Source organism: Lonchura striata, chromosome 1 (genome assembly GCF_050655825.1).
Source record: "Lonchura striata isolate lonStrDom1 chromosome 1, ASM5065582v1, whole genome shotgun sequence".
Lineage (NCBI taxonomy): Eukaryota > Metazoa > Chordata > Aves > Passeriformes > Estrildidae > Lonchura > Lonchura striata.
The window spans coordinates 9,394,844-9,421,586 of NC_140703.1; the positions used below are offsets into that span (position 1 = coordinate 9,394,844).

Sequence of the window (26,743 nt, forward strand, 5' to 3'; positions counted from 1 at the left end):
TCCCATCTAGAGGAATACTAAAACTCATATATGCAGGAAAGAGCAAACCCTGGAAGTGTACTTTAGGTGATTCCCTCTGGATGCTGCTCTGTGGCCAGCTTGTCTCCAGATCTGCTCCGTGTCAGCAGCAGCACAGCAGCCACTACCAACTGAAGGGGTTTGTTCCCACTCCCCTGGTGCAGGTCCTCTGGAGGTGACAAAATCCTGCCAAGCCACAGGGGTGCTAATGAGTATGGCTAAACACATGATCCTAGGAAGCTTTATAGCACAGGGTACGTCAAGGTTACTGAGAGGGATCAGCTTCGTTGTTCATCTTTGGGGACATCTTCAGGAATCTCTTCTCATGAAGTATCTTAAGGAATTTCTGTGGTAGCAGAAATTCTATAAACCTGTGATTAAGGCAATTGTGATTGAAGTTAGCACACCTAATCAAAATGGTACACAAAAGGTACAGTAGGAGACAAGACTGTATAGCAGGAGACAAGATTAGGTGATAAATCACCTCTTATTGCAAAATTTTAAAAATAAATTGAAGAAAGGAGAAAAAGATTCAGTAAAATGGTCCAGTTAGGTAAAACCTTGAGCAAACAGGAGTGATAGCCCAAGAAATGGTTGCATCCAAAATGTATAAGCCAAAAGGAGTATAAATAGTTAAAGTAAATAAATGGGACCAAAAGTACATACAATTTTAAAATTAAATCAGAAAATCATGGGTTTAATTCCAAAGGGAACAGTGTGTGCCAGAGTATTGAGTTATACATTGCTGTATTGAAGAGTAGGTCAAGATCTTATCAGCTCTATTATGAGGAATGTCAATAAAAGGCTGTGCTATGATAAAATGTTTAATTAAAAATGAACATTGTGCAACAGATGAACTCTTTGTATTATACAGAAAAAGGAGTCAAATGGATTGTGTTCTCCAAGTTACAAATTGCAGTGAATCATTTTCCTCTATCAAACATTCTTATCACTATGAAATCTTGTATTAAAAAATGGTTTTACTTATACTATGATTTTTTTACAAATTAGTGTAGGACTATACCTACAGGACACTTCAAATACTTGAGCATCTGGAACAACTGTGAGGAGAAGAACACTAGGGTCTTATTGGTACTCTTTCAGGTGACTAAGTGGTTTGCTGTGGCAAGTTAATTAACAAAGCAAAATATTAATATTGATGCGGTGAGTTGATCCAAAAGAAACAGGAGCAAGCAAGACTCAGTATTTTGGTTCATTACTTACATAATCTACATGTACTCAACATGAGTGCCCTAAACATCTCTCACAGTTCTGCACAGAAGGTGACAAACAATGACACCAAGAAGAGCACAGGGAATTAAATGCAGCAACACCCATGGTAGACAGACATCATGATTCTTCTCTGGTGAAAATACTTAACCCCCATCCCCTCTGCAATGTTAACCATCTTAGACACTGGCCAGAGCCAGGATACTTACCTATGAGAAAAGGCAAAGGAATTCAAAATGAAAAATATGTTTGTTACACAGTTTTTAAGGAATGATGCAAAATGCAAGGAGCATAAAATGGTAAATTAGGACCATAGGATAAGGCACAAAATGGCTTAGCACCTTCATGGCCTTCCTTCCCAGCATAACTTTGTGTAACAAAGCATAACAGAATATTCACATGGACACTTGGGCCAGAAGATGCAGAAGAGAACATTTTTAACATCTCTACCACTCAGCTTCAAACCCCCAACAGAGCATACAGATGTTTATGGACACATACACTCCATAAACTTTATAAAACCCAGCCCAAACTGGAAGAGATTTCTAATAAAAAAAATTGTAAAATTCCTAAAACAAGATACACCAATAGAACGAAACTTCCAATAGGAGCTGTTGAACCTGAGATACTGAGACAGATATCAGATAAAAGATAAGAGCACACTCAGCATTTCATATCTATTCCTTTTTCAGAAGAAATTAATAATTGCATTTAAAAAAATCTCAGAGTCAGAAATAACTTTGGTACAGCATCCATGTTTTTGACAATCAAAATTTAGCCTCTTATGTCAGACAACAGTTTTAATGTACTCTTATGCCTGCACTATACAATAAGTGGAATATATTAGAGCAAAGAGCTCCACTGATCAACTGATAGAAAAAAAAATATTATGTAGAAAATAAGAATTCTGGTGCCCTTAGTCAAAGGATTTGTAAGTCATAAATGACCTGTGGGCATCAAATGCTCCAGCTGTGGGAGTGTGAAAGAGTCTATTACTACAGCAAGAATAATACTGAAGTACATAATTTCATTTGTGGAAAAAGATAAACTAATCAAATCCAAACTGTTAATAGAGGGAAAATCCACCATAAGCTCATGAAAGAATTTCCAGACATAGAAACTGATGAAATTAAAGAGCTATTAAGTGATCGAATCTTCCTCTCAGAATTAAGACTTGTTTCCTGCAGTTCTTGCATAATAATACCTTACCTGTAGGATTGCCACCCTATCCCTTGGTAAATTGTTCTGAAGGCCTTTATCTCTTCATCAGATACTATTTCCTGAGATTCAGTCTATAATTACCCATAATGATATGGTCATATTTAAGGACAGAAAAATATAGGTATAGAAAATGTTTCCTTTGAGCATAGGACATCACAAATGAAGAAAAAATAAGCTTCAGTAAGAGAGAATTATTACCTAAGAAGCAGATTTGGTAGCAATATTAAAAACTAAGTCCTCAGAGGAGGTCTAGTTAGGGGCAGGAATAGAACAAATCTTTCACCAGGAGCCAGCAGAGATTCCCAGGGTCATGGCCTAGTGGAAATTAAGAGAAAAACTCCTGCTGATTTCAATGGGGCCAGGATATGGTCCCCATATTTTATCCATAGTATATCATCACAAGTGTAAACTACAAATGAAGCATCATGAGGTGAGGTGCCTATAATTCCTAATGTTTTCATCCACTGTAATAGCCAAGACCTCTCCCTGAACTCCAACAGAAGCAAATTAGTTCCACATGTCAGATACTGACCATAATATTTTCCCTTACACTTGGTACACAATGAGGAGATGCAGCACAGCACAGAGCAATTAATACATTTCTTTTTTGTGAAATAATGCACAACAGAGTAACTCAGAAAAGATGTTGCTCACTTGAAGACTGCTAGCTCACAAAGAGTATAAGAAAGGTAATCAATGGAAAATAAGATAAATTAAGCCTCCCTCTTACTCTCCAACACCTTCCTAGTGGTGGAACTCAAAATGTTCCTCAGACATTTTTAGAAGTTCCAGGCCCAAGTCAGAAGCATTTGAGACCCTAGCAGACAGCTGGAAACAGCTGTAATTTTAGGTTTAAACCATAAAATGATTTACCAACTTTGCCAGAAGAACAAGAAGTCAAAAATGTTTAAATATTATAGTAGAAGTAGTCACAAAGTAGAGGGAAAAAAAATTTAGTGCTGTACAGGGAGGTTTTAATGCTTGTACAGGGGGGTTTTAGTTTTATACATGGGGGTCAGAAGTTTTAAAATGGAGGGATTTGGGCCTGTCCTGTCCTCCCTCTTTCTTCTTTCTTACCTCCATGTTCTTAGTGATGTCAACACTCACAGATTAGTTTAAAGTAGAAAAACACCAATTAATATAAGTAATAAGTATTAGAGAAAAACAATAAACATGTAACACATTATATACCATATAAAAGATAACACCAGCCCTGGGCAGGGGGAGAAAAGAACAGGAGACAAAAAGGATATCAGAGGTGTATTTGCCTCTGCCTGAGCTGCTGAGCAAACCGCAGCAGCCTAAAAACACAATCTTTTAAATAATACAATAAACAACCATAAGACCAAACAAGAAGAAACCATTAAGCCTTTCTTTAGAAGCATGAATTAAAAGAGAAATTTTTTCACCACCCCGCAACCTAAGGTGGTCTTTGGCACCTAGTTGTTGCTTTACTTGCTTTGTTTCAACCCTTCTTTCCTTCCAGGTCTCCTGGTGCCCCTCATTTCCAACATCAGCTCTGAATCTGGGATTACAGTCTATCACAATCCAAACTGAACCAGTTTTTACAGTTTTCTGAGAGAGAAATCTAACATATAGGACAGGACTGCTAAGCATAGGCAACTCATGCATTTTGCATACCCTACAGAATCCTGCCAAGGGCTCAGCTGCCATTCCAGATGGCTGTGGGTCTATTGCGTGTTTTGTGTCATATTTACCAATCCCATGTTTAAGTAACAAACTCTCACCTCAATATGTCTTATACCACCAGTGAGAAAACAGCAAAAGAGAACCAAGGCCTTTAGGCAGTACCTATTCATTGCACTGCACTTTGACCAGAGATTATGTCTAATAATAATAATAATAATATGCAAACCTTCCTCAAATCACTCTCCTGCAACCATTCTGTTAGGAAATAACCTTGCCTGTGGAAGGCTAACTAAGACCTGCTCTTTCTGAAGACACGTGCACAGGGACTACAGAGTGTACCTGTAGTCACAGGTAACAGTCACGACAGCCCAAGAATGCTTTGGAACAGAACTGTGACACAAATGAAAGCTCATGGAACATTGTAGCCCACTACAAACCTGGACTCATTAATTACTCTGTTGGGTAAATACCAACACAGAGAAAGCCACCAAAACCAATGACAAGTCAAGGTGAAGTCAGACTTGGAATAGCTGCCTGACTTCACTTATATTAAACAGAAAAGTGACTAGGAAGAACTTCATCATGCCTTGTGGAAAAGAGTGAAACCTACCTCATTCTGAGAAACCTCTCTCCTCTGCCAGTCCTACTCAGTGCTGAACATGGCATCACTCAGAGTGGAGCATCACAGCACACAGAAGCTGACATCTATTGAAATTGTTTATTTCCAGTCCTGTAAAATAAAACCAAATCACAGCTCTTTCAGAGAAAAAGACTCTATAGAAACACTGCACTGTATAATTCCAATATTATTTTAATTCTAGTCAGCCTTGTTAAGTTCAATGTTTCACAAAGAAGAAAAAAGAATTAGAAAAACAACAAAAACAAATGGAGAAACAAACTAAAAACCTTCCTCCTCCTCAACCCGGCAAATTCAGCTTGACTTCTAGAGTTCAAGCCATGTTTGTATGGATTTTATTTACAAATATAATAAAGTGCCTTTCTTTGAAAAACTGATTTTAACCATTTAGAAATAGACCACACACCCCTCAGATTGGTGTCATCTGCAAAACCTGTGAGGTGAACTCAATCCCTTTTTCTTTACCGTTAATTTAATTAATTTTAATTTAACATTAAATAACACTGGTCCCAGCATGTTTGTCATCTCTGGGTATTTGCTTACATGGATACAAGACCAAACCACAAGAGACCCATGATTCAAACCATCACACACGGACACACTGAAGATGAAACCCAAACATGACATGCTTCTAATTAGTTTTCTTTATTAGCATACACAGGTATCTCCACATGCAAACCCATGCACAAGTAAAAATATTGGATTTAAACTACATTTTGCATAACATTTCTAGCCTTTGAAATACATATTTTAATGCCATCAGGCAGCAGTATTGTTTTTGCTATGTGGCCTAAGGACTAAATGGAAATTTCAGTCCCTCAAGTGGTAGCCATTCAATATAAAACTTGTAGCACAGTTGGAGATTTTCCTTCATTACCACTTTGCATAACCTGATGTCCCTATTCACATTCACAGTGAAAGTCACTCTTAATAAAAAGCATAGTATAACCTGAAACATGTACTTCTGCCCTAAAATAAATCAGATCTTTTGGGGGAAAAGCAGTTATGAAGAATACTTGATACAAATTCATCTGCGTCAAGGAACTTTGGTCAAACCCACTTTGAATATGCTGAAATGAGGTCCCACCAGCATTCTCTACTTCATAGCTGTGCAAACTTGGCATTAATATATAAATTATGAATAGGGATCAAAGTCCACAGAATAAGAAGCTACAAGTTATGTTCAAAATTATAAAGTATAAGTCTTTCATAAGGGCAAAACACCTCACTGAAATCAGTATTTTGTGGGATGTCAGAAGAAGAGCTACAATGGGAATCAAAGTTTTTGTTCCTAAAGCAAAACAAAACCAAATTTTCAGAGAGACAACTGAGCTCATAGGAGGAGAAAAAACACTAAAACAAAATTTTATGATACTGAGACGTTAAATGCTAAATGCTATTACAGTTCTTCCCTTGGACAGGGAATGAGAAGAACCCCTTATTTAAGGTAAGAGTAATAGGAACAAACTGCTATAAAATATCTCTGGCCTGCTGTCTTCCTTCTATCTATGCCTACTAAAATAGGCATTCCATCATCTACTTTGCTTTCAACATAAATTTTTCCTTATCTAGATTTACAAAAGGCAGATACTATGACAGCATGGTGGTATGAACAAACGGGACAAAGAGTATTCTGTTTGATTTTAAGGCACAGTTAGACTTCTGTCCAGTAAAAATTAAGAATATATATTGAAAAAATCTATAAAGTTTTAAAAATTCTACAGTGCAAAGGTCAAATTTAACAGACTCAAATCATGAAAATAGCGTTTTGCCTGAATCAATAATTTTTCACCTTTTGTTTTTGTAAACTGAACTTCAACTCCTTTCTCTTCTTTATTTTTAAAACAAATTTATTTCACTGACCAAGACATAGATGGCTAAAGTACTACCCTTGATCTTCAAAGAATCTGGAGGTAATTTGAAAAGATGCATGTAATTTTGATAATTTTTAGAATGAAAGTCACAAACAAAATTCTGAATTTTTCAAACATTAAAAAAAAAATTCCAAGAGTGCCAGTTTGCCCTGAGAAATGCCACTTCTCTCACACCATTAAGTCAGAAAAAGAAATGCTGGGATTCATTGCTAAAGGTGTCTGACAAATGGAAAAAATAGCAAAGAAATTTTAGATTACTATAATTAATATATAATACATATAGCATAACTTTTAGATAATATACTTGATTTTACACCTATGACAGTCAATGGAAACAAAAAACATTGACTCCAAACATTGTGCCCGATGGGACTTTTTTTTTTTCTTCTCACAAAGGACTTAGAACTAATGTACCTAATTGGGGTAGGATATTAACTATCTAAATATATATATTATCTTTCTAGGCTTTGTATTTACTATGTTATACTTGATGGTTTATTGTTATCTTTACTATGGTTTAAAATTTAGAACAACAGGAAAGAAATAAATGGTTTTGTGATGAACACAAATTAAGTGGGAGATCCACAAAAATTTAAAAAAAGCTGGAAAACCCATTCTGTAAACCTGAAAAAAACCTCAGCAATTGCCATTTGTTGCCATCCACTTTATGACAGCAGATTATTGCAGAAAATAAAGTTTGGAATTAATTTGAAATTAATTTTTCACCAGCCACAGTTCTGGCATGGAGCATTTCTCACCCTAACAAATGTGTACTAGAATTAATCTTCATACTTTACAAGGCTTCCCCGGTAGCTTCACACCAGAGCAAATCACAGAGAATTATCAGATTTATTATCTCTTTATTGATATTCTTGGGGCATTTGGATGGATTGATTCGGGTGTGCTACTCCTTGGACATATTAGACAGATTACTTAACAAATTTCCGAGCAGCTGCCCATGACCCAGTCAATATCTCCCAGGAAGTTCCTGCTCACAAACACCCATCACTCGCCAGGAGCACGTCTGTCCTCTGAGCTACAGCTGTCAGCTTGTGATACACAAAGCACAGCCCAAAACAGGGGAAGTTAAAGCACCTCAATCTTGCCTTTTGAATTTAGACTGTATTTGTGGCTTAATAATAAACCTTTATGCATAAATGCTTTGGAAGGTCTCTATTATACTACTGTTACCTAATCATCAAAAGGAAATGTTTCTCAAGAGACAGATCATTCTTATATTACTATATTTTGCTTTTAAAATTCCAACTTTTGACAAGATGGATAGTCCTCTGCAGCATGTTTTAGTTTGAACTGTGGAGCAGAGCAGATGGAAGGACACTTAGGAATTTTTTTAAGGGTTTCTACATGATAGAATCTGGTGATGGAACTTCTGGCTCACCACAGCAGATTCCCAGGCTGGCATAGCTGCTCCCTATCCATGTTAAATACATCCCATCTCCTGCTGGCTGAAATCTGCCCTCCCCACAGATCTCATCCTACTGCTGGGTAATGATGGGCTGTTCCTATTTTACCATTACTCAGGAGTCTTTATACTCCACAGAGACAAAGGCTGCTCTGACTAGGACTGTGCATTTCTAAATCTGGAGTTTGACCCTCAGCTCACCTCCTGCTCATTCCCAGCGCAAACATCCTGAAATCTCAGGATGGCACAGCAGGCTGAGTCACCTCACTAGCCAGTCGGATTCCCGGGAAGCCGAGGCTGGAGTTGGGATAATGCTGAACATCCCACAGCCAGGGAGGGAAGAGCTTGTCTCAGCCCAGGGAAAAGGGTGAGGACTCCTCCCTTCTGTCCTTCAGCAATACTCTATCAGAAGTAAAGGCTGGATGGTGTGGGAGTCCTGGGCATCCCTCTGTCTGCCCTGGAAGGTCTGGGACCCTGACAGGGGTCAGGAACCCCCCTGGACATAGCCCCAGAGACACTGTCTGTGATCTCTGTCCATGGAAAATTTCAATCTTACAGGATGAATTACAAGCTCTGAGTGTTTGATGTAAGTAATAATTAAATGTGGTACGGATGCAAAAGTAAAATTTTAGGATTCTAGATTAGGGGTCCAAAGGGGACAAGATGGAGGAAATTGGGTGTGTCTTGTCCTTTTTCTCCTTCTTCATGCCCTCCATGTTTCACTGTGGTGTTGGCATTGTTCTGTTGGTTCAGGCTGGGGACACACTGTCCAACGTAGGTGACAGATATTGGCACGTTATTGTAAATCCAGCCCAGGGAGTTTCTGGTATTTAATGTTTGTAACATCCCACTGAGGGCAGAGCCCCACACGCTGCCCTGCAGGACAGAGCTGGGCAGGGCAGCAGAACATGTTAGAGACCAATTATGGCTTCTTCTTTGGCAGTGGGGCTGAAAGACAGACTTTCTACAATCTCAGAATCATCAATACCACAGATTCCAACACATGGGACAGAGGAAGGAAGAGAAGGAGATTGGAAGGAAAGGAGGGAGGGATGAAGACAGTATGAAAGTCCTCGGTGTATTTATCAGTTTTCAGCTGGGCAATAGGGAATTCTAAGGATATAACTTAATCCTACCTCTCACACCTTTCAATCAGAACTGTAGGAGGGCACTTTTTCTCAGGAGATGACGTAGAGGGGCCAGATTTCATCAGTGTTTCCTGACACCATTTCTACTTTACAAATCATTCTAACCATGGAAGGGGAAGGGCAATGCTGTTGGCTCATTCCTCCAAATCTCTTTTTTCTTATTTTAAATAAAGAAATAGACTTTTTGAACAGTTGCTAAGGCAGTATGAGGGTTAAGCCATCTCTTTTCTGTGCATGAAGAGGTCAACACACACAAGCCCCTTTTCAAGGAAATGCTCCACCTGCCAGGGTGATTCTGGCTACCTCTTGCTACTGAGGACCTGATGCCCATGCTATGAACAGTTCCACTTTAGATTTCCTCTGTGGTTTGAATGCCTGGCTGCAGCAAACCTCCCACATTTGTTTCATCTGAAAATGAAACCAGTTCTTGTGCTCCAAAATGTGAAGCACAATAATATACTATTTTTTTCTGCAAGTGTATCTTACATATAAACTGCTTCTGAAGTGAAGGAAGACTATGGATAAGCTATAAGCCATAAGAGTCAAGGGGCTGAGAAAGGTGGCTGAATTATTCGTTATATGATAATAAAAGTGATGGTAACAAATATACCCAGAAAACTTTATTCACTGAAAATGTTTTTTCCCAGAAAATTTAGACTGATTAACTCAATATAATAAGATAAGATAAAAATAGTGACTCTTAAATTAGTCTGAATATTTTCCAGAGTAATTCAAGAAACAGTCCAAAAATAAATATATATATCGAGAGAGAAACAAAAATGGCAAGTACTTCTTCTGTTGGCAATATGAATAGAAAAAAAAAATTCAGTAAATATTCTTCACATCACAAATCTTCCCCAGTAGAAGTAGTTCTCTTATCTAAATTATGCAACTAACAAAAAATAAAATGAGATCCTTAAGACATGGTCTTTTTCACAGAATTAGATGGATCTTAAAGACAAGGAATAAGAAAAATTAAACTGAATTTACTCATTAGGCGATATTCAAAAGTCCCTCTACAAAGTTTTCTAAGAATTCAAATTTTACCTGAGAATGTTTCATTTCATGTTATCCAGATCCATGTGTTTCTGAAGAACTAGAAATTTAGAATCCACAATTCACTTCTTAAAACAGTAAAAGAACAGCAGATGATACCCATGCATGCTGGGACTATTAAGGAAGCTTGAGGTAATAAAATGTTCAAATTACTTTTAAATTCCATGGGAGAGAGACTTCTAACTCCTTAAGGCTGTTGAAAATTATATTTTCCAATATCCTTGAACAAAATAAATTAAAATTTTGATAAACCTTCTGTGAACTAGTAACTATTGATTATTTAATGGTTGATTAAACTTCCTTACTGCCTCCAGAATTTCAAATTAAGAACATTAGCACTCATATTTCTATTTTTCATAAATGACAATTCTGAATGTCTGATGTTGTGTGTTATTCAGCATGAAAGATACCTTGGAAACAATCCCACATAGGAGTAGGATATGGCATAAAAGCCACCCACTGAATGCTACCAGCAACAAACCAGTAAAAAAAATATACTTAAATAAGTCAAAATATGAGCATTTCTTAAGAACATAGTCTATAAAGCAGAATTTCTTCATTTTCAGAACAGAAAACAGAATTTGTGATTCAGATCTATATCCCTGCCTTGCTCATGCACAGCAGGTAGCATGAACAGGATGGAATTCTGGTTCATCAGCTATCCCATGGTGTCTTCTCTTATTCCCATATGGCACACTCTTTATCAAAGGCATGAAACAACAAAAGGTATGAAAACCTTGCTTCTGTTGCAATGAAATGAAAAAAAAAAACCAAAATTAAACAGCACAAAATTATTTCTTAAAAATAAATTCTTGGCTTTCAGACAGATCCAGTGAATAGCTAAGGTCTAATACTTGAGAAAAGCACTTCATGCCCTGCCCCACAGAACAAGTCCTGTGCCAGCTTCTCTTCTGCCCAAGGCAGGGATAGCTCATCCTTGCATTTTCCTTTATTACTGAGCCAGCAAAAAACATTTTTATCAATACTTCTCAGAAGTTTTTAGCCAGCTGTAACCCATTTTACAACTCATAGGACCTGAAGCTTCTGGTTGGGAAAGTTTTGTGGTCATATAGGTTTATGCAGGAAGAGGTTTTGTGTGCAAAGACCTCACTGGGAAATTACACGGGGTTCTTCAATTAATAATTTTGAGAAGGAGAAACTCCTAGACTGTATGAAGCTTGGAGATTTCTCTTTATAAATATTAGACCTAGAAAAAGAAAACTTTTGTTTAGTCTAATAATGAGTAAATCATAAATAGCAAATAAATGCTGGTATTTCAATGTAGCAGTAAAGAACAGCACTACTGGTTTGCATGCCAGGTCAATTTTGTTCTTTTTAAAATATAGAAAAACCAGGGCCCTGGAAAACTGCAACTTTCCATCACTGAAAGAGTAGGTATTAACTACAGACAAGATTTCTAATGCATGTGCATCCTGGCTACAAATACCTTCACTGTCTTTGCTTTTCCTGCAGGGCACACTGGTTTTGTCCTTCAAAAATCTCTCTTGCATGGGACCTGAAACTCTCATTGAACAAGGTACAAACAGAACAATGGGAAAGGTCTTAAGTGGCCACATACAATATATCCAAACATGAAATGCTCCAAGTTTATAGAGCAAAGTAAACACTTTATAATATTTGTAATCAACATAGGGAGCCTTTTATTGCTTTGCAGAAACCTATGCCAAGAAAAAATTGCAGCTCTTTTATTTTTTAATGACGCAGCATGCTGTTAATTTGGGTATTATGCCAAAAAGCTCTATAGCGTTATTCAGGGAAGAGTTGTCTAGAAACCCCTCAATGTCATAGATAAAATTGAATCTGAATGGCTAAACCAATTTGAAAACAAATCAATCCAAAACTAATTTTACCCACAACATGCAGTTTTTAACAAACAGAGCTACTTGTGACATCCTTAAACCAAATACATTTATTCTGTTCCTGATGTTGCATACAAAACAGAAACATCTTTCTGGTACTCCTCAGGCCACAGAGAAAACAAATGCCTGAATCTTTCCTCTTCTGTTGTCCCATTCCCATCATTAAAAACAAAGTCCTCACAGTCTTTCCAAGGCAAACACCTTGGAACTTCTCCTGCCCTGGCTTCTGCCTATTCACAAAACCATTTACTCGCTCTCCTGGAGGTTTGAGGTCCTCCTGGAGCTCCACACAGAGAATTTCTTCCCTTCTGGCCTGAATAGGTCACCACTGGCTTAAAATGCTACCCAAGAGGAAATATTCTCGTGCCTTTTGTACCCAGATGCTGCAGGTATGGGATTGCTCCTTCTCTTCAAGTGAAAGGCACAAACCTCCCAGAGCCCATCATGCACTGACTTGATAAAATTTCTGCCACATTCCACTCACACATCAAGAAAGCAAACAGGACTGTATAAAGCAAAGCACAGCAGCGAGATGAAGGTCTCTCCTGTATTTGTTTGGCTCTAACAAGTATTAAAATAAGAGCTTGCAATAGTAAGATTGGGAAGGGACAAAGGGCTGAAAAATGGGGTGGAGAGGGGGGTATCTTCCATAAAACTATGTGAATTAGCCAGCTCAGTTCCATCTCTGACTTTGTGCAGAAAGCTATCTTGGAAAATGCATGAAAAAAAGCAAATAAACTGCAAGAAATTAGTTGACAAAGCAAGGATTTTTTTTTTTTACTTAATCCTTATTAAAGCCTAAAAAGATAGCATGTTGTGTCTTTCAAAAAGCCACCTTAGCCCAGACAGCAAATGACTTCTCACTCTGTTATCCTTCCCATAGTTATGGTCTGGCCCTGCACATTAATGCGAAGCAATATGAAGTTTCATGCTATATTTTTTTATTGCTTTTCCATTCAGCCTGAAAATTCACCTTAACTATCTACGTACTGCATCACTCACACCCTCTTTTTTTTCTTTTGCATTGGAATAAGGAGAGCAAAAACACTAAAAATATATGATGGAATAACTTAGAAAACCTGAACCAACACAATATTTGTAATCTCTACTCACCCTTTTATAATTATACTTCTATTCGTTTTTATCAAAACAAATCCCTACTCCATTACCATCCTGTCAAAGCAAGAAGAAAAAGGGCACCTGAACAAATGCAAAAATACTTTTGTTCAAGTTTAAGTTTCAAAAGGAAGCACAGAACCAGGCTGTTCTTTCCTTTATTCTGAAGCATGCAGAAGTTGTTTCAAAATGTGCTTTCTGTTTTCTCATTAACCTTTAAAGCACCTTAAAATCACCTTGGAATGTAAGAAAAATAAAAATAAACACATAATAACAGCAACCAAAAAAACCCAAACAAAACCCAAAAAAACCCACCACAACACCACAAGAGAATAAGCTTAGTCCCTTTAAAATAATTGAGGAGGATTTGTTCTACTGTGTAGTGCATTCCTTCAGGAGTTTTACTTCTTTGTCCTGTAAGGATTTTCTGTGAAGGAAAAAATATTACCTTCCTCCAGAATTTACAAAATTGTATCACTATTACACATTATTGAAGAATTGTTCAACAGCCAGAAAGTGTTAGAAAAGGAACATATTTCTTGTTGCACAAACAAAGAATTTAAAGCAATTTCTGTTAATATTATATAGAATATTTTTAGATCCATACCTACTAAACACTTGTTAAAAAGTCCTGTGTGACTGAAGTCATTCAGTGTACTAATGATTTTTAATTTTACAGTTACAAAGACATTTAATTTGACCTGTAAGTTCAAAATTAAATTTCTAAACTGGATTGAATAATATAGGGTTTTCCACTGAATAGAAATACCATTCTTTCAGTAAATAAAAATAGAACTATAAAAGATACATATATTTAAATATTGATATGAGGAGAAAATCACAACAGAAAAAAATGAAATTTATTCTGTGAATTAAGCAGATTTTATATTTTAAGAATAAATAGAATAAAACAGGTTGTCTTTTTAATGTGCTTCTATCATTTTCACAGAGGGAAGACACTGATGAAAGCCTTAAGTTTTTATTTCAGTTGATTCTGCCAACAGAACCCCTGCTTGTATAGAACTTCTTTTAAACAGATGCTTTATTCAGATATTCTTGAAAATTTAAAAAGACTTGAGGAAATTTAGACACACTATTACTGTTATTAAAACACTTCTTTGTATATAATACATCCCACTGGAAAATAGTATAAAACTAATTGAAATAGTTAATAAACCATTTCACATCTATCTCTCAAATTTTATGAGAGCATTGTGGATATAAATACACTTTAGATTCATTCACCTCTGTCAACAAATAATGAAATTTTAAGGATTGTAAACAGTGATAAATTTAAAAGCCTCCATTAATTTTGATAAAGAATATCAGTGCAAAACTTAGCTTGTGTATAGCTAAATATATTCAAAATGCAAATGGTTTAAAACCTAGGCACCAGACAGTTTTTAATAGTAGCATTCAACAAATTCCTAGAACTGTACCTACACCAATGCTGAAGCACCTGAACCTTAAATTTACTTCCATGTCCCAGTGGAACTACTCCAGGAGTGAAGTTACTCCTCGTGTTAGCATCTGTTAAATGAGATCCATAATTACAGCTGGCAGTTGGAAAACTGAAGCAAAAAATGAATTAGCATTTCAAATATTTCAGTATATATACTATTCCCATGTCACCAATTACAGTCCCATCTGTACAAAACTTTACCAAAAAAACTCATATTTTAATATCATTCCCTTTCATGTCTAAATACTTCACTTGCATTGGAAAATAAAATTGAAAATTGTTTTTCTTTTCCACCAACCACCCTACAGAATGATCAGCATTGCTATCACTAGCAACAATGCATTACCATTGTACAAATTACTTCCTAATATTGGAGGGAATCTATTTCTACAGCAGTATAGTTTTTATTATTTCTGAGTAGTTTACCATCTTAAGCAATACAAATCCTTTTATACACAGGGTATGGTATCAGACAGAAGAAAGCAAGAAGGTAAGTTATCTTAAAAGATGAGCTTTTTCTGTGAACTTGGACATTATGCTTCTTTCCCCTCCTTCTTTCTACTTTCCCACTTCTGCAGAAAAAACAATTCACTACAGTATTTATAAAATTCAAACAAAAAAATCCTCAAATAATGCATGTGCTGTTAGAAAAGAAAGTTGGAGCAATCTAAGGTTTTTTTTTTTTTTAAGAAGAAAACTTATCTTGAGGGCAAAGCCAGTCCAAAAGTATATGGCATATAATATTTTACAGAATATATGTCCACAGAATATACTCTGTCTTTCTGAAAAATAAATCTCTCTCTACTGAAGTACATGTGTCCTGCCAAAGAGCCTCACAAAATGACAGTATCTCAATCCAAGGCAGCCTAGATAATAATTTTATTCTATGAAATGTAAAAGATCATAATACTATATATTCTATTTATTTTTTAGCTTCCAGGTACACACTCCAGTATTATCAGAAATACAAAAAAGGCTTAGTATAAGAGAGAAATTTTGCAAATTATCATAGAACATGCTCTATCTCTAGTAAAGAGAAAACTCTGAACTGAGAAAGAAAAAAACAACAAAAAATTTTTACCTGTTTTAAGAGAGTCCTGAGAAAATTTATTTACTGTTTTCCTAATACAATGTTAAGAAAAGAATATTAAACTCCCTGGACTCAGTAACAAAAGAAAAAAAGAATGCAAGCTCTGTAATCAGAATTGAAACAGACATACAAAAATGGAATCATAGAGCATCTTTATCTAAGAACTCTTCTGTCAAATTAGAACTAAAATAATTTAATGTCATTTAAACTTATACCTTTAAGGTTTGCACAATGACAAATAATTTACAAACACACCTAGGAACTCTTCTTCTAAAACTGGTAGTTCTGTGAAGTTTCAGAGAAGTTTGAGGAAAAGTATTATGGTCATTAATAAAGAAACAAAACCAATACTTCAGTCTGTTTCCCAATACAAACCTTTATCTTGCATTATTAATTTAAAATGTAATGATTTAGATGAAATAGAAAGGTTTAAATTCTACAAGTGCTTGCTCCCAGGAGCCCCACGTTGAATATATTTTCCCAGAAAAATAGGACTATCTACAAATATAGCCATGTGAAGAATCAGGCATCCCCCGTGTCCCCAATATTTATGAAATATATTAAAACAGCAGGCAAGCCCTGTCTGAGTATAGCACTTCTGTTACAATGCAGTACTTTTACTTTAAAGCATTGTACTTAAAAGCCTATGTCATTGTAAAGCTCTTTTCTAAATTGCTGTGGAAAAGTGATGTAAAGTATACCTCAAATCCTATGAACTATAAAAAAACCCCAAATACTGATTGCAGGCATTACTTTGAATCATGTTGTCCAGTACCAAAAATCTGTGCAATAACATCAACTAACAGTGTTTATTATGAGACTGAACATTTGCCATGTGAATAAATTTAATCACAAGTAGTGTCTTCACAAGTTGGAGAAAAGTGAGGATATTATAAAACCTCAAATTTTTGTGATAGATTTTGTAGTTAACTGATAACCCAGCTGTTGGGGATGAATGCTCATAAAAGCGTTTTCACATTTCAAATACTACTTAAAACTAACATTATATTAGGGATACATTTGTATGAAATCACTGGATAATCAGCATTCAAGTACATCTGAAATATTTTGTTTCTATGTATGAAATTAAGGGGAATAGGCAAAAGTGCTGGAAGGGGTTACATGGATTCTAATGTTTCCTCCTTTTCATTCATGGATGAAAACGTAGTTTTAAGATACGCAGCTCATCAAACAGAGCATTAGGAAAAAAAGGAACATATAAAAATAAACCAAGACAGGAAAAATAGTAAAATGTATTAGCTTATTCACTCAATGACACATAGGATTCTGGAGAAAGAATACTTTTAACAACCTGGTATTCCTTTAACAGAGACAGTCACTACATCAGAAGTGACACAAAGTGAAGGCAGGATGACCATTTATCACCACACAGGATAAACAAAAAAAAAAAAAAAACAAAACAAAAAAAAATCAAACAAAACCAAGCCCCCAAACCATTATCATGTGGAACAGAAAAGACCTTCTTGAAAGGCAAAGTCAACAGAGGGACAAGCAGGTGTTTGCATTCTCTGCAGTTTAACTCATGGGCTTCATTATGTGCTTCACAGAAAGGAAAACAGTTTCATTTGTACATCTTGCAGGGAAACAAAGAATTTCAACAAGGAGACCCGATAAACATCTTACACTGTTAAACATCTTCACCGGGAGAGAGGGAGAAAAATCTCCCCCGCTGCAAGCAACCGTGGGCATCTTTTGTTGCCTGATAAATATTTGCTTTTGTCTTTTGTGATAAGGTCTGCTGCCTTCGCCTCGCGCACAAAGAGGGCCCGCTTGTTTCTCTCCAGAAAACCTTTAATTAAAGAGTATTTCCGATTTTCCAGCCGCCCGTGCGCTGAGGAAAAGGACGAGAGGAAGGGGAGAAAACCCGACCCCCGCTGGCTGGGCGGAGGGGCGGGGGAGATCGGCCGGGGACACGGGCAAGGAAGGGCCGGGAAAGGCCCGGAAAAAGGGCCGGGAAAAGGCCGGGAAAAGGCCGGGAAAAGGCCGGGAAAAGGCCGGGAAAAGGCCGGGAAAAGGCCGGGAAAAGGCCGGGAAAAGGCCGGGAAAAGGCCGGGGAAAGCGGCGAGCAGAGCCCGCTGGGCTCCGCTCCGTCCCAGCGCGGCTCCGGCACCGCCCTGCCCGGAGCGCAGGGATGCTCCTCCTGCATCCCACCTTCGGCGCCCGGCAGATGCTTCAGTTTGTGAAGGAGCGGGGAAAAACGTGCTTTGCTCCTTGGTTTGTTTAATTTTTTTTTTTTTTTATTTTCCCCGTGGACTTTTTTAGTTTTTATGTTTGTGGGTTTTTTTAAATTTTTTGTTTGTTTGTGAGTTTTTTTTTTTTTTTGGTTGGTTGATTTTTTGTTTTGTTTTGTTTGTTGTTTTTGGGGTTTTTTTGTTGTTGTTTTTTTTTGTTTGGTTTTTTTTGGGGTGGGTTTCCCCCATGCGTTTAGACAGGGCTGCTCTTCCCACTAGACTTTCATTTTAAAATCCTTTGAAGAGTAACGTACAATTCGGGGTCTGCCTCTTTGTCACAACTCAAGGCTCACTAAAACATCAAGACCTTCTTACCAAAGTGAATGAAAAGACCAGCTTTAATAATGATTTCAAATATTCTGTGTTAAACAAACAAACATAAAAATTGCCACACTCTATGGACTCTGCAGTATTATTTCTCTGAGGTCTTCACCTCTTTTAAGCACTAGGTTTTGAGTATAAAAATAGTTTTCCCAATGCTGTAGTAGTTTGAAACACTGAAAAGAAAATCTAGGAGACAAATCATTATAAACTGTTTATGCACACACGAGCAGTACACAACTACCAAAGATCTTAGTCCTTATGTGTATGTTCATTTACTGGAATTAATCCTCTTTATCATGTTGACTGCCTGCAGGACCCAATCCTGGAATTTTCTTGTGTGCCAAGTGCTAGGAACAATATTATTAGATGAGGTTTCACTGCAAGTCTAAGGCACTCAGCAGTTACCTCCCTGCATACCTCAGGACAACACTCCCCCTCATAACCAGAGACTTATTACTTGAGTCTGTATGAAACTTTGTTAAGAAATATTCACAAAAATACCTGGTCTGACTTGGGGAGAATTATAATGCAAAATTTAAAGCTACATTATATGAGTAAAAAGAAATACAGCAAAGACATTCCACTAGGAAATATGCAAAAAGTTGTAAGAAAGAATCAGTCCTGAAATCCAAATATAAACCACAGAGATTAACTCATACTGTGGACAGGACATAGTCATGAGAGCTCTTCCTTTGGTTAAATATTCAGAGCATTTTTTCCTTCAAAACTTAGCACAATAAACTACACTTCAATAATATTTGTACCATGTTTCAGAGGGCACAATTATTTTTTTTTCTCCAAAATTATCAAATTTTTTTTTCATGAATGAATTTTTATGACACTAAAGGCAATACCATAAACTGAAGAATAAAAATGTTAATGCAAATAAATCAAAGTCATTCTATCCTTCTCTGGCCATCTGTCTCCCCATGAATACACATGTGGAAAATAGAATTTGCTAAAAGTAGCTATTTTAAGTCTATCACATTATTGTTTCAAGTAAAAAATACAAGAGCAGAAAGTGCTAACAGTGTCATCTTACCTGCCTTTTAAGCAAAAGTGTAAAAACACAACACACAAGAAAGCCTGCAAGCTGCCAAAGACTCTGGATTAGCAACAGCAATTGACCCAGTGAAAATGAATCAGACTCACTCTTTTTTTTTTTTTTTTTTTTATGAGACAGATTACTTCCCTACATATTGACACATCAAAAAATTATGATTACAGATCAACTTGGTATTACAGTGCATACCATCCACTTCTATGATCTTAGCAGGTTTTCTCATCAAAGCATTCATTCAACAAGAGGCATTTTTAATGATGCCATAAATGATGTGCTAATAGTTCTGAACTGAGATAGGTAAATGCACCTGTTTGGCTTAAACTCCTTTCATAAGCTCTCTAGGAGCTGCTAGGTGAAAGCCCCAAATTTTTTTTTAGCCTCTGAACATCTTAAAACTCCAGTGCAAAACAAAAATTAATTTTCTTAACAGCACCACAAATTTGACAGGATTGTTTCAAGGCAACCACACACATATTACTATGGGTAAGATCAGTGCCTAGAAGACAATACTTTAAAAGTAACATAATCAAAGTCTCTGATGTGACTGTTTTGTGTATCTGTGAACAATGGAATGCAATGAGTGATACAGTTATATTTTTAGAGGAGGAATTCTATAATAAATGATAATGATAGCAGAACAAACAGAATAACATCTTTTCATAGTTTGGGTGAATTTGATGAAGAAGAAAGCTATAAACAAGACCAAAGAGTGTAATGGGATTAATCTGAGATTATTTTAATTGATCCTCTTCATAAACACAGAGAAACCACATCCACCTAAGAGAATTCAAGAGGATGATGAGTAAGGAGGAATTACCCAACTTTAACACCAGCATTGGGCTAACAATATCAAACAACCATGCAGAATACTAGTCACAAACTAAATTAAGATAAAGATTAAAAGCTTCTGTCACTTACAGAAGGACCAACAAGAGACCCACCCATGTATCAGCATTTGTTTATGTAGGCAGAACAGATGAAAGCAGGTATAAACTTGAGACTACTTTGGTATGCCAGGGATATGCTCCTTAGCATATGCTTATGCACTAAAAGAGTGAGATAAAGCCTTTTCCAAAGGCAATTTGGGTTATTTTTCTGCCTACAAAGTCTGGGGCCAAAAGAAAGACATTTTTGTTTATCAAAGAAAATGTGGTAGGACTATTTGTAAGTGGCTCAAACATATTTATGATATACTGAAGTGCACTTAGTACCTACTTCAATATCTGGCCATTGTTTAAATAACACATGACTAAAATCGTTAATTGTTAATAATCAGAGAAAGGTGGAAACTTTACTTAGGGAGCCATGGATCATGAGTCAACCTTGTCTTTATCAACTCAGTAGGAAAAAGAAGGAAACAAAGGCAAATACCTAACAAACAACATGAGCCTATCACCCACTGGCAGTTCAAGCATGTTCCATACAGAACATGAAAAAAAAATTGTTTAATCAAAGCCATTACCATAATATTTTTTATGTTACACATTAATATTGTGGAGAGGGTTTGGGGTGATTAGTTTTAACATAAATCATCTTTCACATCATATATTTTCAACAGTCCAAGTTTATATTTTAAATCTGTAGCAGGGATTTAAATCTTAGATTCAGTGGAGGGGGATCAGGTTAGGGAACATTTAACGGAACTAAAGTAGATATAAACAAATCCCTGAGACCTGATGGATCTACCCATGAGTGCTGAGGAAATGGGGTGATGTCCCTGCAAGGCCACTCTCAGTAATCCCTGAAAGGTGCTTGTGACTTGACAGGTTCCAGAGGACTGGAAAAAAAAAAAAAAATATCAGCCCCATCTTTCAATAGGGTCAGAAGAAGGATCCAGGGACCTCCTGCTCAACCTTACCTCAGGCCCTGGGACAAATCCACCAAAAAAACATTCTAGATGTATTGCAGAAAAGGAAATGATAGACATAATAAGCCTAGAAAAAGGGAAAATCATGCTGGACCAACCTGAGCTGTCTATGATGAAACGAGCTGTGAATGTTCATTTTGATTTTCCATGGCCCCTCATAACATCCCCATTGACAAAGGAATGAAATATGGACTAGGTAAGTGGACAGTGAGGGGGACTGAAATCTGGCTGAACTGCCAAGCTCCAAGGGTTGTGATCAGCACAAAGTCCATCTGGAACACAGACCCCAGTGGTCTACCCCTGGGGTCAATCTCAAGGATAATAATTTTTAATTCTCTTCTGCCATGACATAAGTGGTGCGACAGAACACACACCCAGGGAGTTTGCTGCTGATGCAAGACTGGCAGAAGAGGCTGATATGCCAAAGAGTTGTGCCCTTCAGAGGGAAGCAGAGAAATGGCTCAACAGGAACCTCATGAAGTTCAACAGTGGAAAACACAAAGTCCAAAACCTGGGGAGGAATAAACCCTGGACAGCACTACACACTGAGGCCTGACCAGTTTGAAGGGAGCTCTGCAAGAAAGAACCTTGTGACCCGATTGGCACCAAATTGATCATGAGCCATCAATGTGCCCCTGCCACATTCTGACATCCTGGCTTGTACTAGGATAAGCATTGCTACCAGAACTGTTTCTATTAAATTATCTAGGCTGGAGGGAAAATAAAATAAATCAAAACCAATTTGAAGTTAGATAAGTGTATATGTATCCACTATATATAAGAGAAAGCTATAAAGTGAAGACAGATGTGCACCATCCATAACAAAAAAAAAAAAGAAAACAAAAAAGGGAGAGGCTAAGGGAGCTGGGCCTCTTCAGCCCACAGGATAGAAGGCTCAGGGGAGAACACATTGCTGTCTGCTTCCTAACCTGATAGAGACAAGACAGGGCCAGACCCTTCCTGCAGCTTCACATTGAAGTTACAACAATCATACATCAGAACATGGAAAATTCTGATTATATGTAACAACTTTTTTGGGTGCTTTGTTTGTTGTTTTACCACAAGAGTAGCCAAACACTGATACAGGGTGTTCAGACAGGCTGTGGAATCTCCTAATGAAGGAATTCAGTGGAGGAAATCAAGACACAACTGGATAGAGCTCTGAGCAACCACATCTAATTAGATATGTGTCTGGAGGTTCCTTCCAGTCTCTTTTTTTACTGTGATGCTGTGATCACAATGACTGCAGAAAGACAAAGTATGTATTTCTTAGACATCTCTCCAAGCATAAGTACATGGAGTACAGGAGCTTGTACCTGCTTTGCTCTTGATGAAAATTAAAATAATAAAAGAATGAATGTCAAAAAAGACAACAAACTTCTCCTCTTTCAAACTGATTACTCTGCAAAACTATCAGCAAGAAGTTACCTTTGTTACCAAAGATTGTTTTGGAAGATTTCCATAACTGACACTTTACATTTGTTTTATTAAGTACATAACAAGCTACACAAATATGACAGCAAGATTTTCACTTCAGAAGTCACATGTCATTTATACCTTTCACTGTTACTCTGTCAACACAGTGGGGTTTTTTCCTCACAGACACACATAACCAAATGTTACCTAACTCCTGGTGAAGGTTCTTGGATGTACTACAAGATACATTAGTATTATTAAGAGAACTTACAGCAACTGACAAACAAAACCAAACCAACAAGTTACTAATGCCAGAGAAGAATCCTGAAAATATTTATCAAACATGTGTTGGGTGGTGGCCAGGGGAGGAGCAGAACATGAAGCTGGTTGTTGCAATATCATTCTAACATTTTCTGAGTAATTACAGCAATCCCCACAAGTACAATTCTGTGCTGGACACCCTCACTGATGGCAGAACCACAAGGGTGAGGGGATATGCTTGGCAGATATTTAAAATCAGCTCAGCTGCTGCCTGGCCATGGCTCTGTCCATAAGTACAATGTCAACGCAAGCAGAGCCTTCCTCACTTCAGCTTTAGCACAACCACAGAATCACAGAAACAGTTGGGTTGGAAAAACCTCTGAGATCATCGAGTCCAACCTGTGACCAAACACCACCATGTCAATCAGCCCATGCCCCTCAGTGCCATATCCAGTCTTTCCTTAAACACCTCCAGTGACAGTGACTCCACCACCTCCCTGGGAAGTCCATTCCAGGGAGGGATAACCCTTCCTCTGAAGAAAATGTCCTTAATGTCCAACCTGAATGTCCCCAGGCACAGCTCAAGACTCTCCTCTCTTTCTGTCAATAAAAAGAGATCCTCTTCTCCCACAGGGATGCCAGGAAGCCTGCAGAGCACCATGCTGGGTGGAAAAGAAACTGGCACTGGAGCTCCCTTTGCACTTTAACCAGTTCTGCAGCTCAGACGTGCCCTGGAACCACAGGAGTTAGAGCTCAAATCAGCATCTACCCAGCACGTTCATGCTGGGACCTCCTCCCCTCAGACCACACCTGGGATCACTGCCTCCATAAACACCTCAGCTGATTGCACTTAGGTGCAGGTTTTCTCCCACTGGGACTGATAACAGAGCAGTCAGTGATGAGAACAAACTCCCCTGAGTGCCATGCTATGTATTCACAGGGGAAAATATTAGAACAAACAGGTCTGAAATAGATTCACATGCTTCCCTATTTTTCCTCAAACTTCACCATTCCTTGATTCCTCTTAAAGGCCATTTGTCTGTTCCAGGTACTTTCTCTAGACAAACATTGGCATTGAACAATCCCCCATACAAAAGGGATTTTTAACTTTACTGATCCTAGCTCTAGATGCCAGGTGGATAGAAAGGTTGTGCCCATTACATTGGATTCTAGATGCTATATGAAATGTTACTTTGGTTTTCTCAAAAAAATTTAAGGGCCAAACTCATATAAAAGAAAATTAGAAATAAACCAGATGTATAATAAAACATTTTTGATAGAAATTAAACTACAGACATCCAAAGGAGTTTTCATAGTACACTCTTTCTAGCATAAATGGAAACAGCACTTCTTGGCACTGTGCTTGATGACATACAAATTTATTACAAAAGATTTTGCTGCCCTGAGGACTTCATATACTTTTTAGCTACCCGAGAAACCTCTGAATCGGTGGTTTAATTCACTGGCTAGTGTTTAGAGAGTTCCTATGAGCTATAGGAGTTAATTTTCTTCAGGGCATGAGTTTTGAGTTACATTTTTTGTTTGAGAGAAATAAATTCCAAATGTCATCCATGTGCTTTCCTCTGCCTAGCAATCCCTTGCAGGCATCATCCTGCACATCTTTTACTGGGGAGTTAAGATGGGCATCTTCATTCTTTCCTATTGGGCTTTTCTTCCAAAAGATTAATTTCCAGCCTTTCTTATTTGTTTTATACTGGGCTTGTATTCCCAGGCTACTTCTTTAGGGAATTGCATGTTTCAGACTCTCTTTAATATCTAAGAAGCCTCTTTGAAAGGGCCAGCTTGTCCTGAAACAAGATTCGAGAGGAATTGGGTAGCCAGAATTTTGTATACAAGCACCCAAAGGAGAAGGTCAGATATTTTATTCTTAAAAATCAACTGAAGTCATTGACCCTCTGTGGGTGTTTAATAATATTTTTAGGATGCTTGCATGAAATTTTCTCTTTTAATCCTTTTTACCCTAAGCTTCTAAATGGACCCTTACTTGTACTGCTAATTTGTGCAGTAAGTGATGTCAATAAAACAGACAACTGATTTTGCCACTCCTTAGCTGTGTTATTTCTCTTCTATCTTTTGCTCATCCTCTCACTCAGACTTAAGTTAAAGAAATAACTGAAGGTTTTGAAACATTTTTCCTCAGTTTTGTCCTGACTGGTGGGATGGTTACACTGGAGAGATCAGAGAGCCAGTGTCAGAGTTCACTATGGTATGCTCAGGCCACAAAGGAAAATATGAAAAATGCCAGCGTCTCTGAAGTATTCAGAAACCCACTGAAACCTAAAAGAGACCAACTGAGGCTCTCCAAGACCTACTGAAATGTGAAATTAAAAGTCTAGAGCACTTTTCTGAAGTACCATAGCAGACGCCCTTGGAAATCCATGGACTACTTTTCCTTCAGTAAATTTGAAATGGATCTGAAAAAATGAGGAATGATCTGCACTCTCCCTGGATATTACTGCTTGCCAGTTGTTCAAGCTTCAGTGTATTGAAGCTCTGCTATTTTATACTAATGTTGTAATTATCACCACTCTGAACTGAAAACATACACTCAGTGAGTGCTATAAATAACTAAAATTAATTATGTGCTATAAATAATTGCAATTAATCCTGAAGGAAAAAAAAAAAAGATTTGATTTTTAGTTCAGAGTAACTTTAATAAATACAAATTTCTCTTTCTAAGGGTAGCCTTAATTTTACTTACTCTTGTACCTGTCAGCTCCTTAACAGAACTGCAGTTCTGGGGCTGCTTTCTGTATATAATTATCTCTCAAACCATACCAACCTAATTAACCTCCTTCTGTGTCTAGTTTGCACTTGAGCCAAACCCAGAAGCACAGTCACTGAGAGACCAGGAAAGGTACAGTCAACCTGCTTTTGGTTTGGGATTTCTGTGCCAAAATTCAATTTTGCCCAAAGCAGGTCCTGATTGAAGCAGCAAATATTCTGCTCAGTCCTAAATTGTTTTTATAAGGTGGAAAGAATATAAATTCTTCAGCTGCAGAGGCCTAGAGCTCTCTGCTTCAGTTTTTATGTGCTCAGTTATTCTGAATGCTTGATACCTGGGCAGATCTGAGAAATTTTTGTAGGACTATAAAAGGCACCTTTCCTTCTGCCCTGCTGCATTAAAAGAAAGGCAGAATATACTTTCTGTAACAGGCTGCCAGAATATTAGCAGAAAGATGGGCTTCCTCTAAATTTCTGAATCCTTGTGGTGGAAAGGGAAACAAAGGAGTAAAGATGGACTGTTTTAACTTTAAAAATTCCCAGTTTTCCAGAAATAGATCAAAAGTAAGATTTTAGAATGGAAAAGGCTAGATGACATTCAGAGACAATGCTTGCCAGCCTGAAAGCAAAGTCATTGCAAACCTGGACAGAACAAAGCAATAGTCCTAAGGAAGCATGTACAGAATATTTTAAAACATTAAATGTATAAAAAGTAGAAATGCATACAACAGAAAGTCCATATACAAGGTGCAAGAATAGAGGTGAGTTCAGTGAGAGCTGATACATCTCTGCATCTCCTTTGGCAGCAAGCTCATTGTTATAGGCATGGAAGTGTTAAAACTGTGCTTTACTTTTTATGTTTTTTAAAAAATTGTTCTTTGGGGAATATTTTGTCTTAAAGTGCAAGAGTTCCAAACAAAGAAACTAGAACTGCATTCCCTCCATCCAAGTCATCAGCTTCACACTAATTGAGTAATAATCACACACTAATTAATGCAGCTACCCCTTAC

General features: G+C 37.3%; 1 protein-coding gene across 47 annotated transcripts in view; it reads right to left on the reverse strand.

Moving 5' to 3' along the window:
• The window catches only part of LOC144248939 (uncharacterized), a 409,608-nt gene that overhangs the window by 257,256 nt on the left and 125,609 nt on the right, over positions 1-26,743 (reverse strand). For 42 of the 47 annotated variants that reach the window (XR_014957940.1, XR_014957939.1, XR_014957937.1 and 39 more), the window contains one exon: positions 4,730-4,849. Coding sequence is in view for 14 of the 47 variants with exons in the window: in XM_085589587.1 (XP_085445713.1) it covers positions 4,730-4,785 (56 nt within the window). In the remaining 33 variants the exon portion in view is untranslated. Of the gene's footprint in view, positions 1-2,667; positions 2,785-4,729; positions 4,850-19,423; positions 26,732-26,743 lie in introns of those variants that run through there. The other 5 variants (XR_014957926.1, XM_085589661.1, XM_085589686.1 and 2 more) reach the window with 3 other exon arrangements.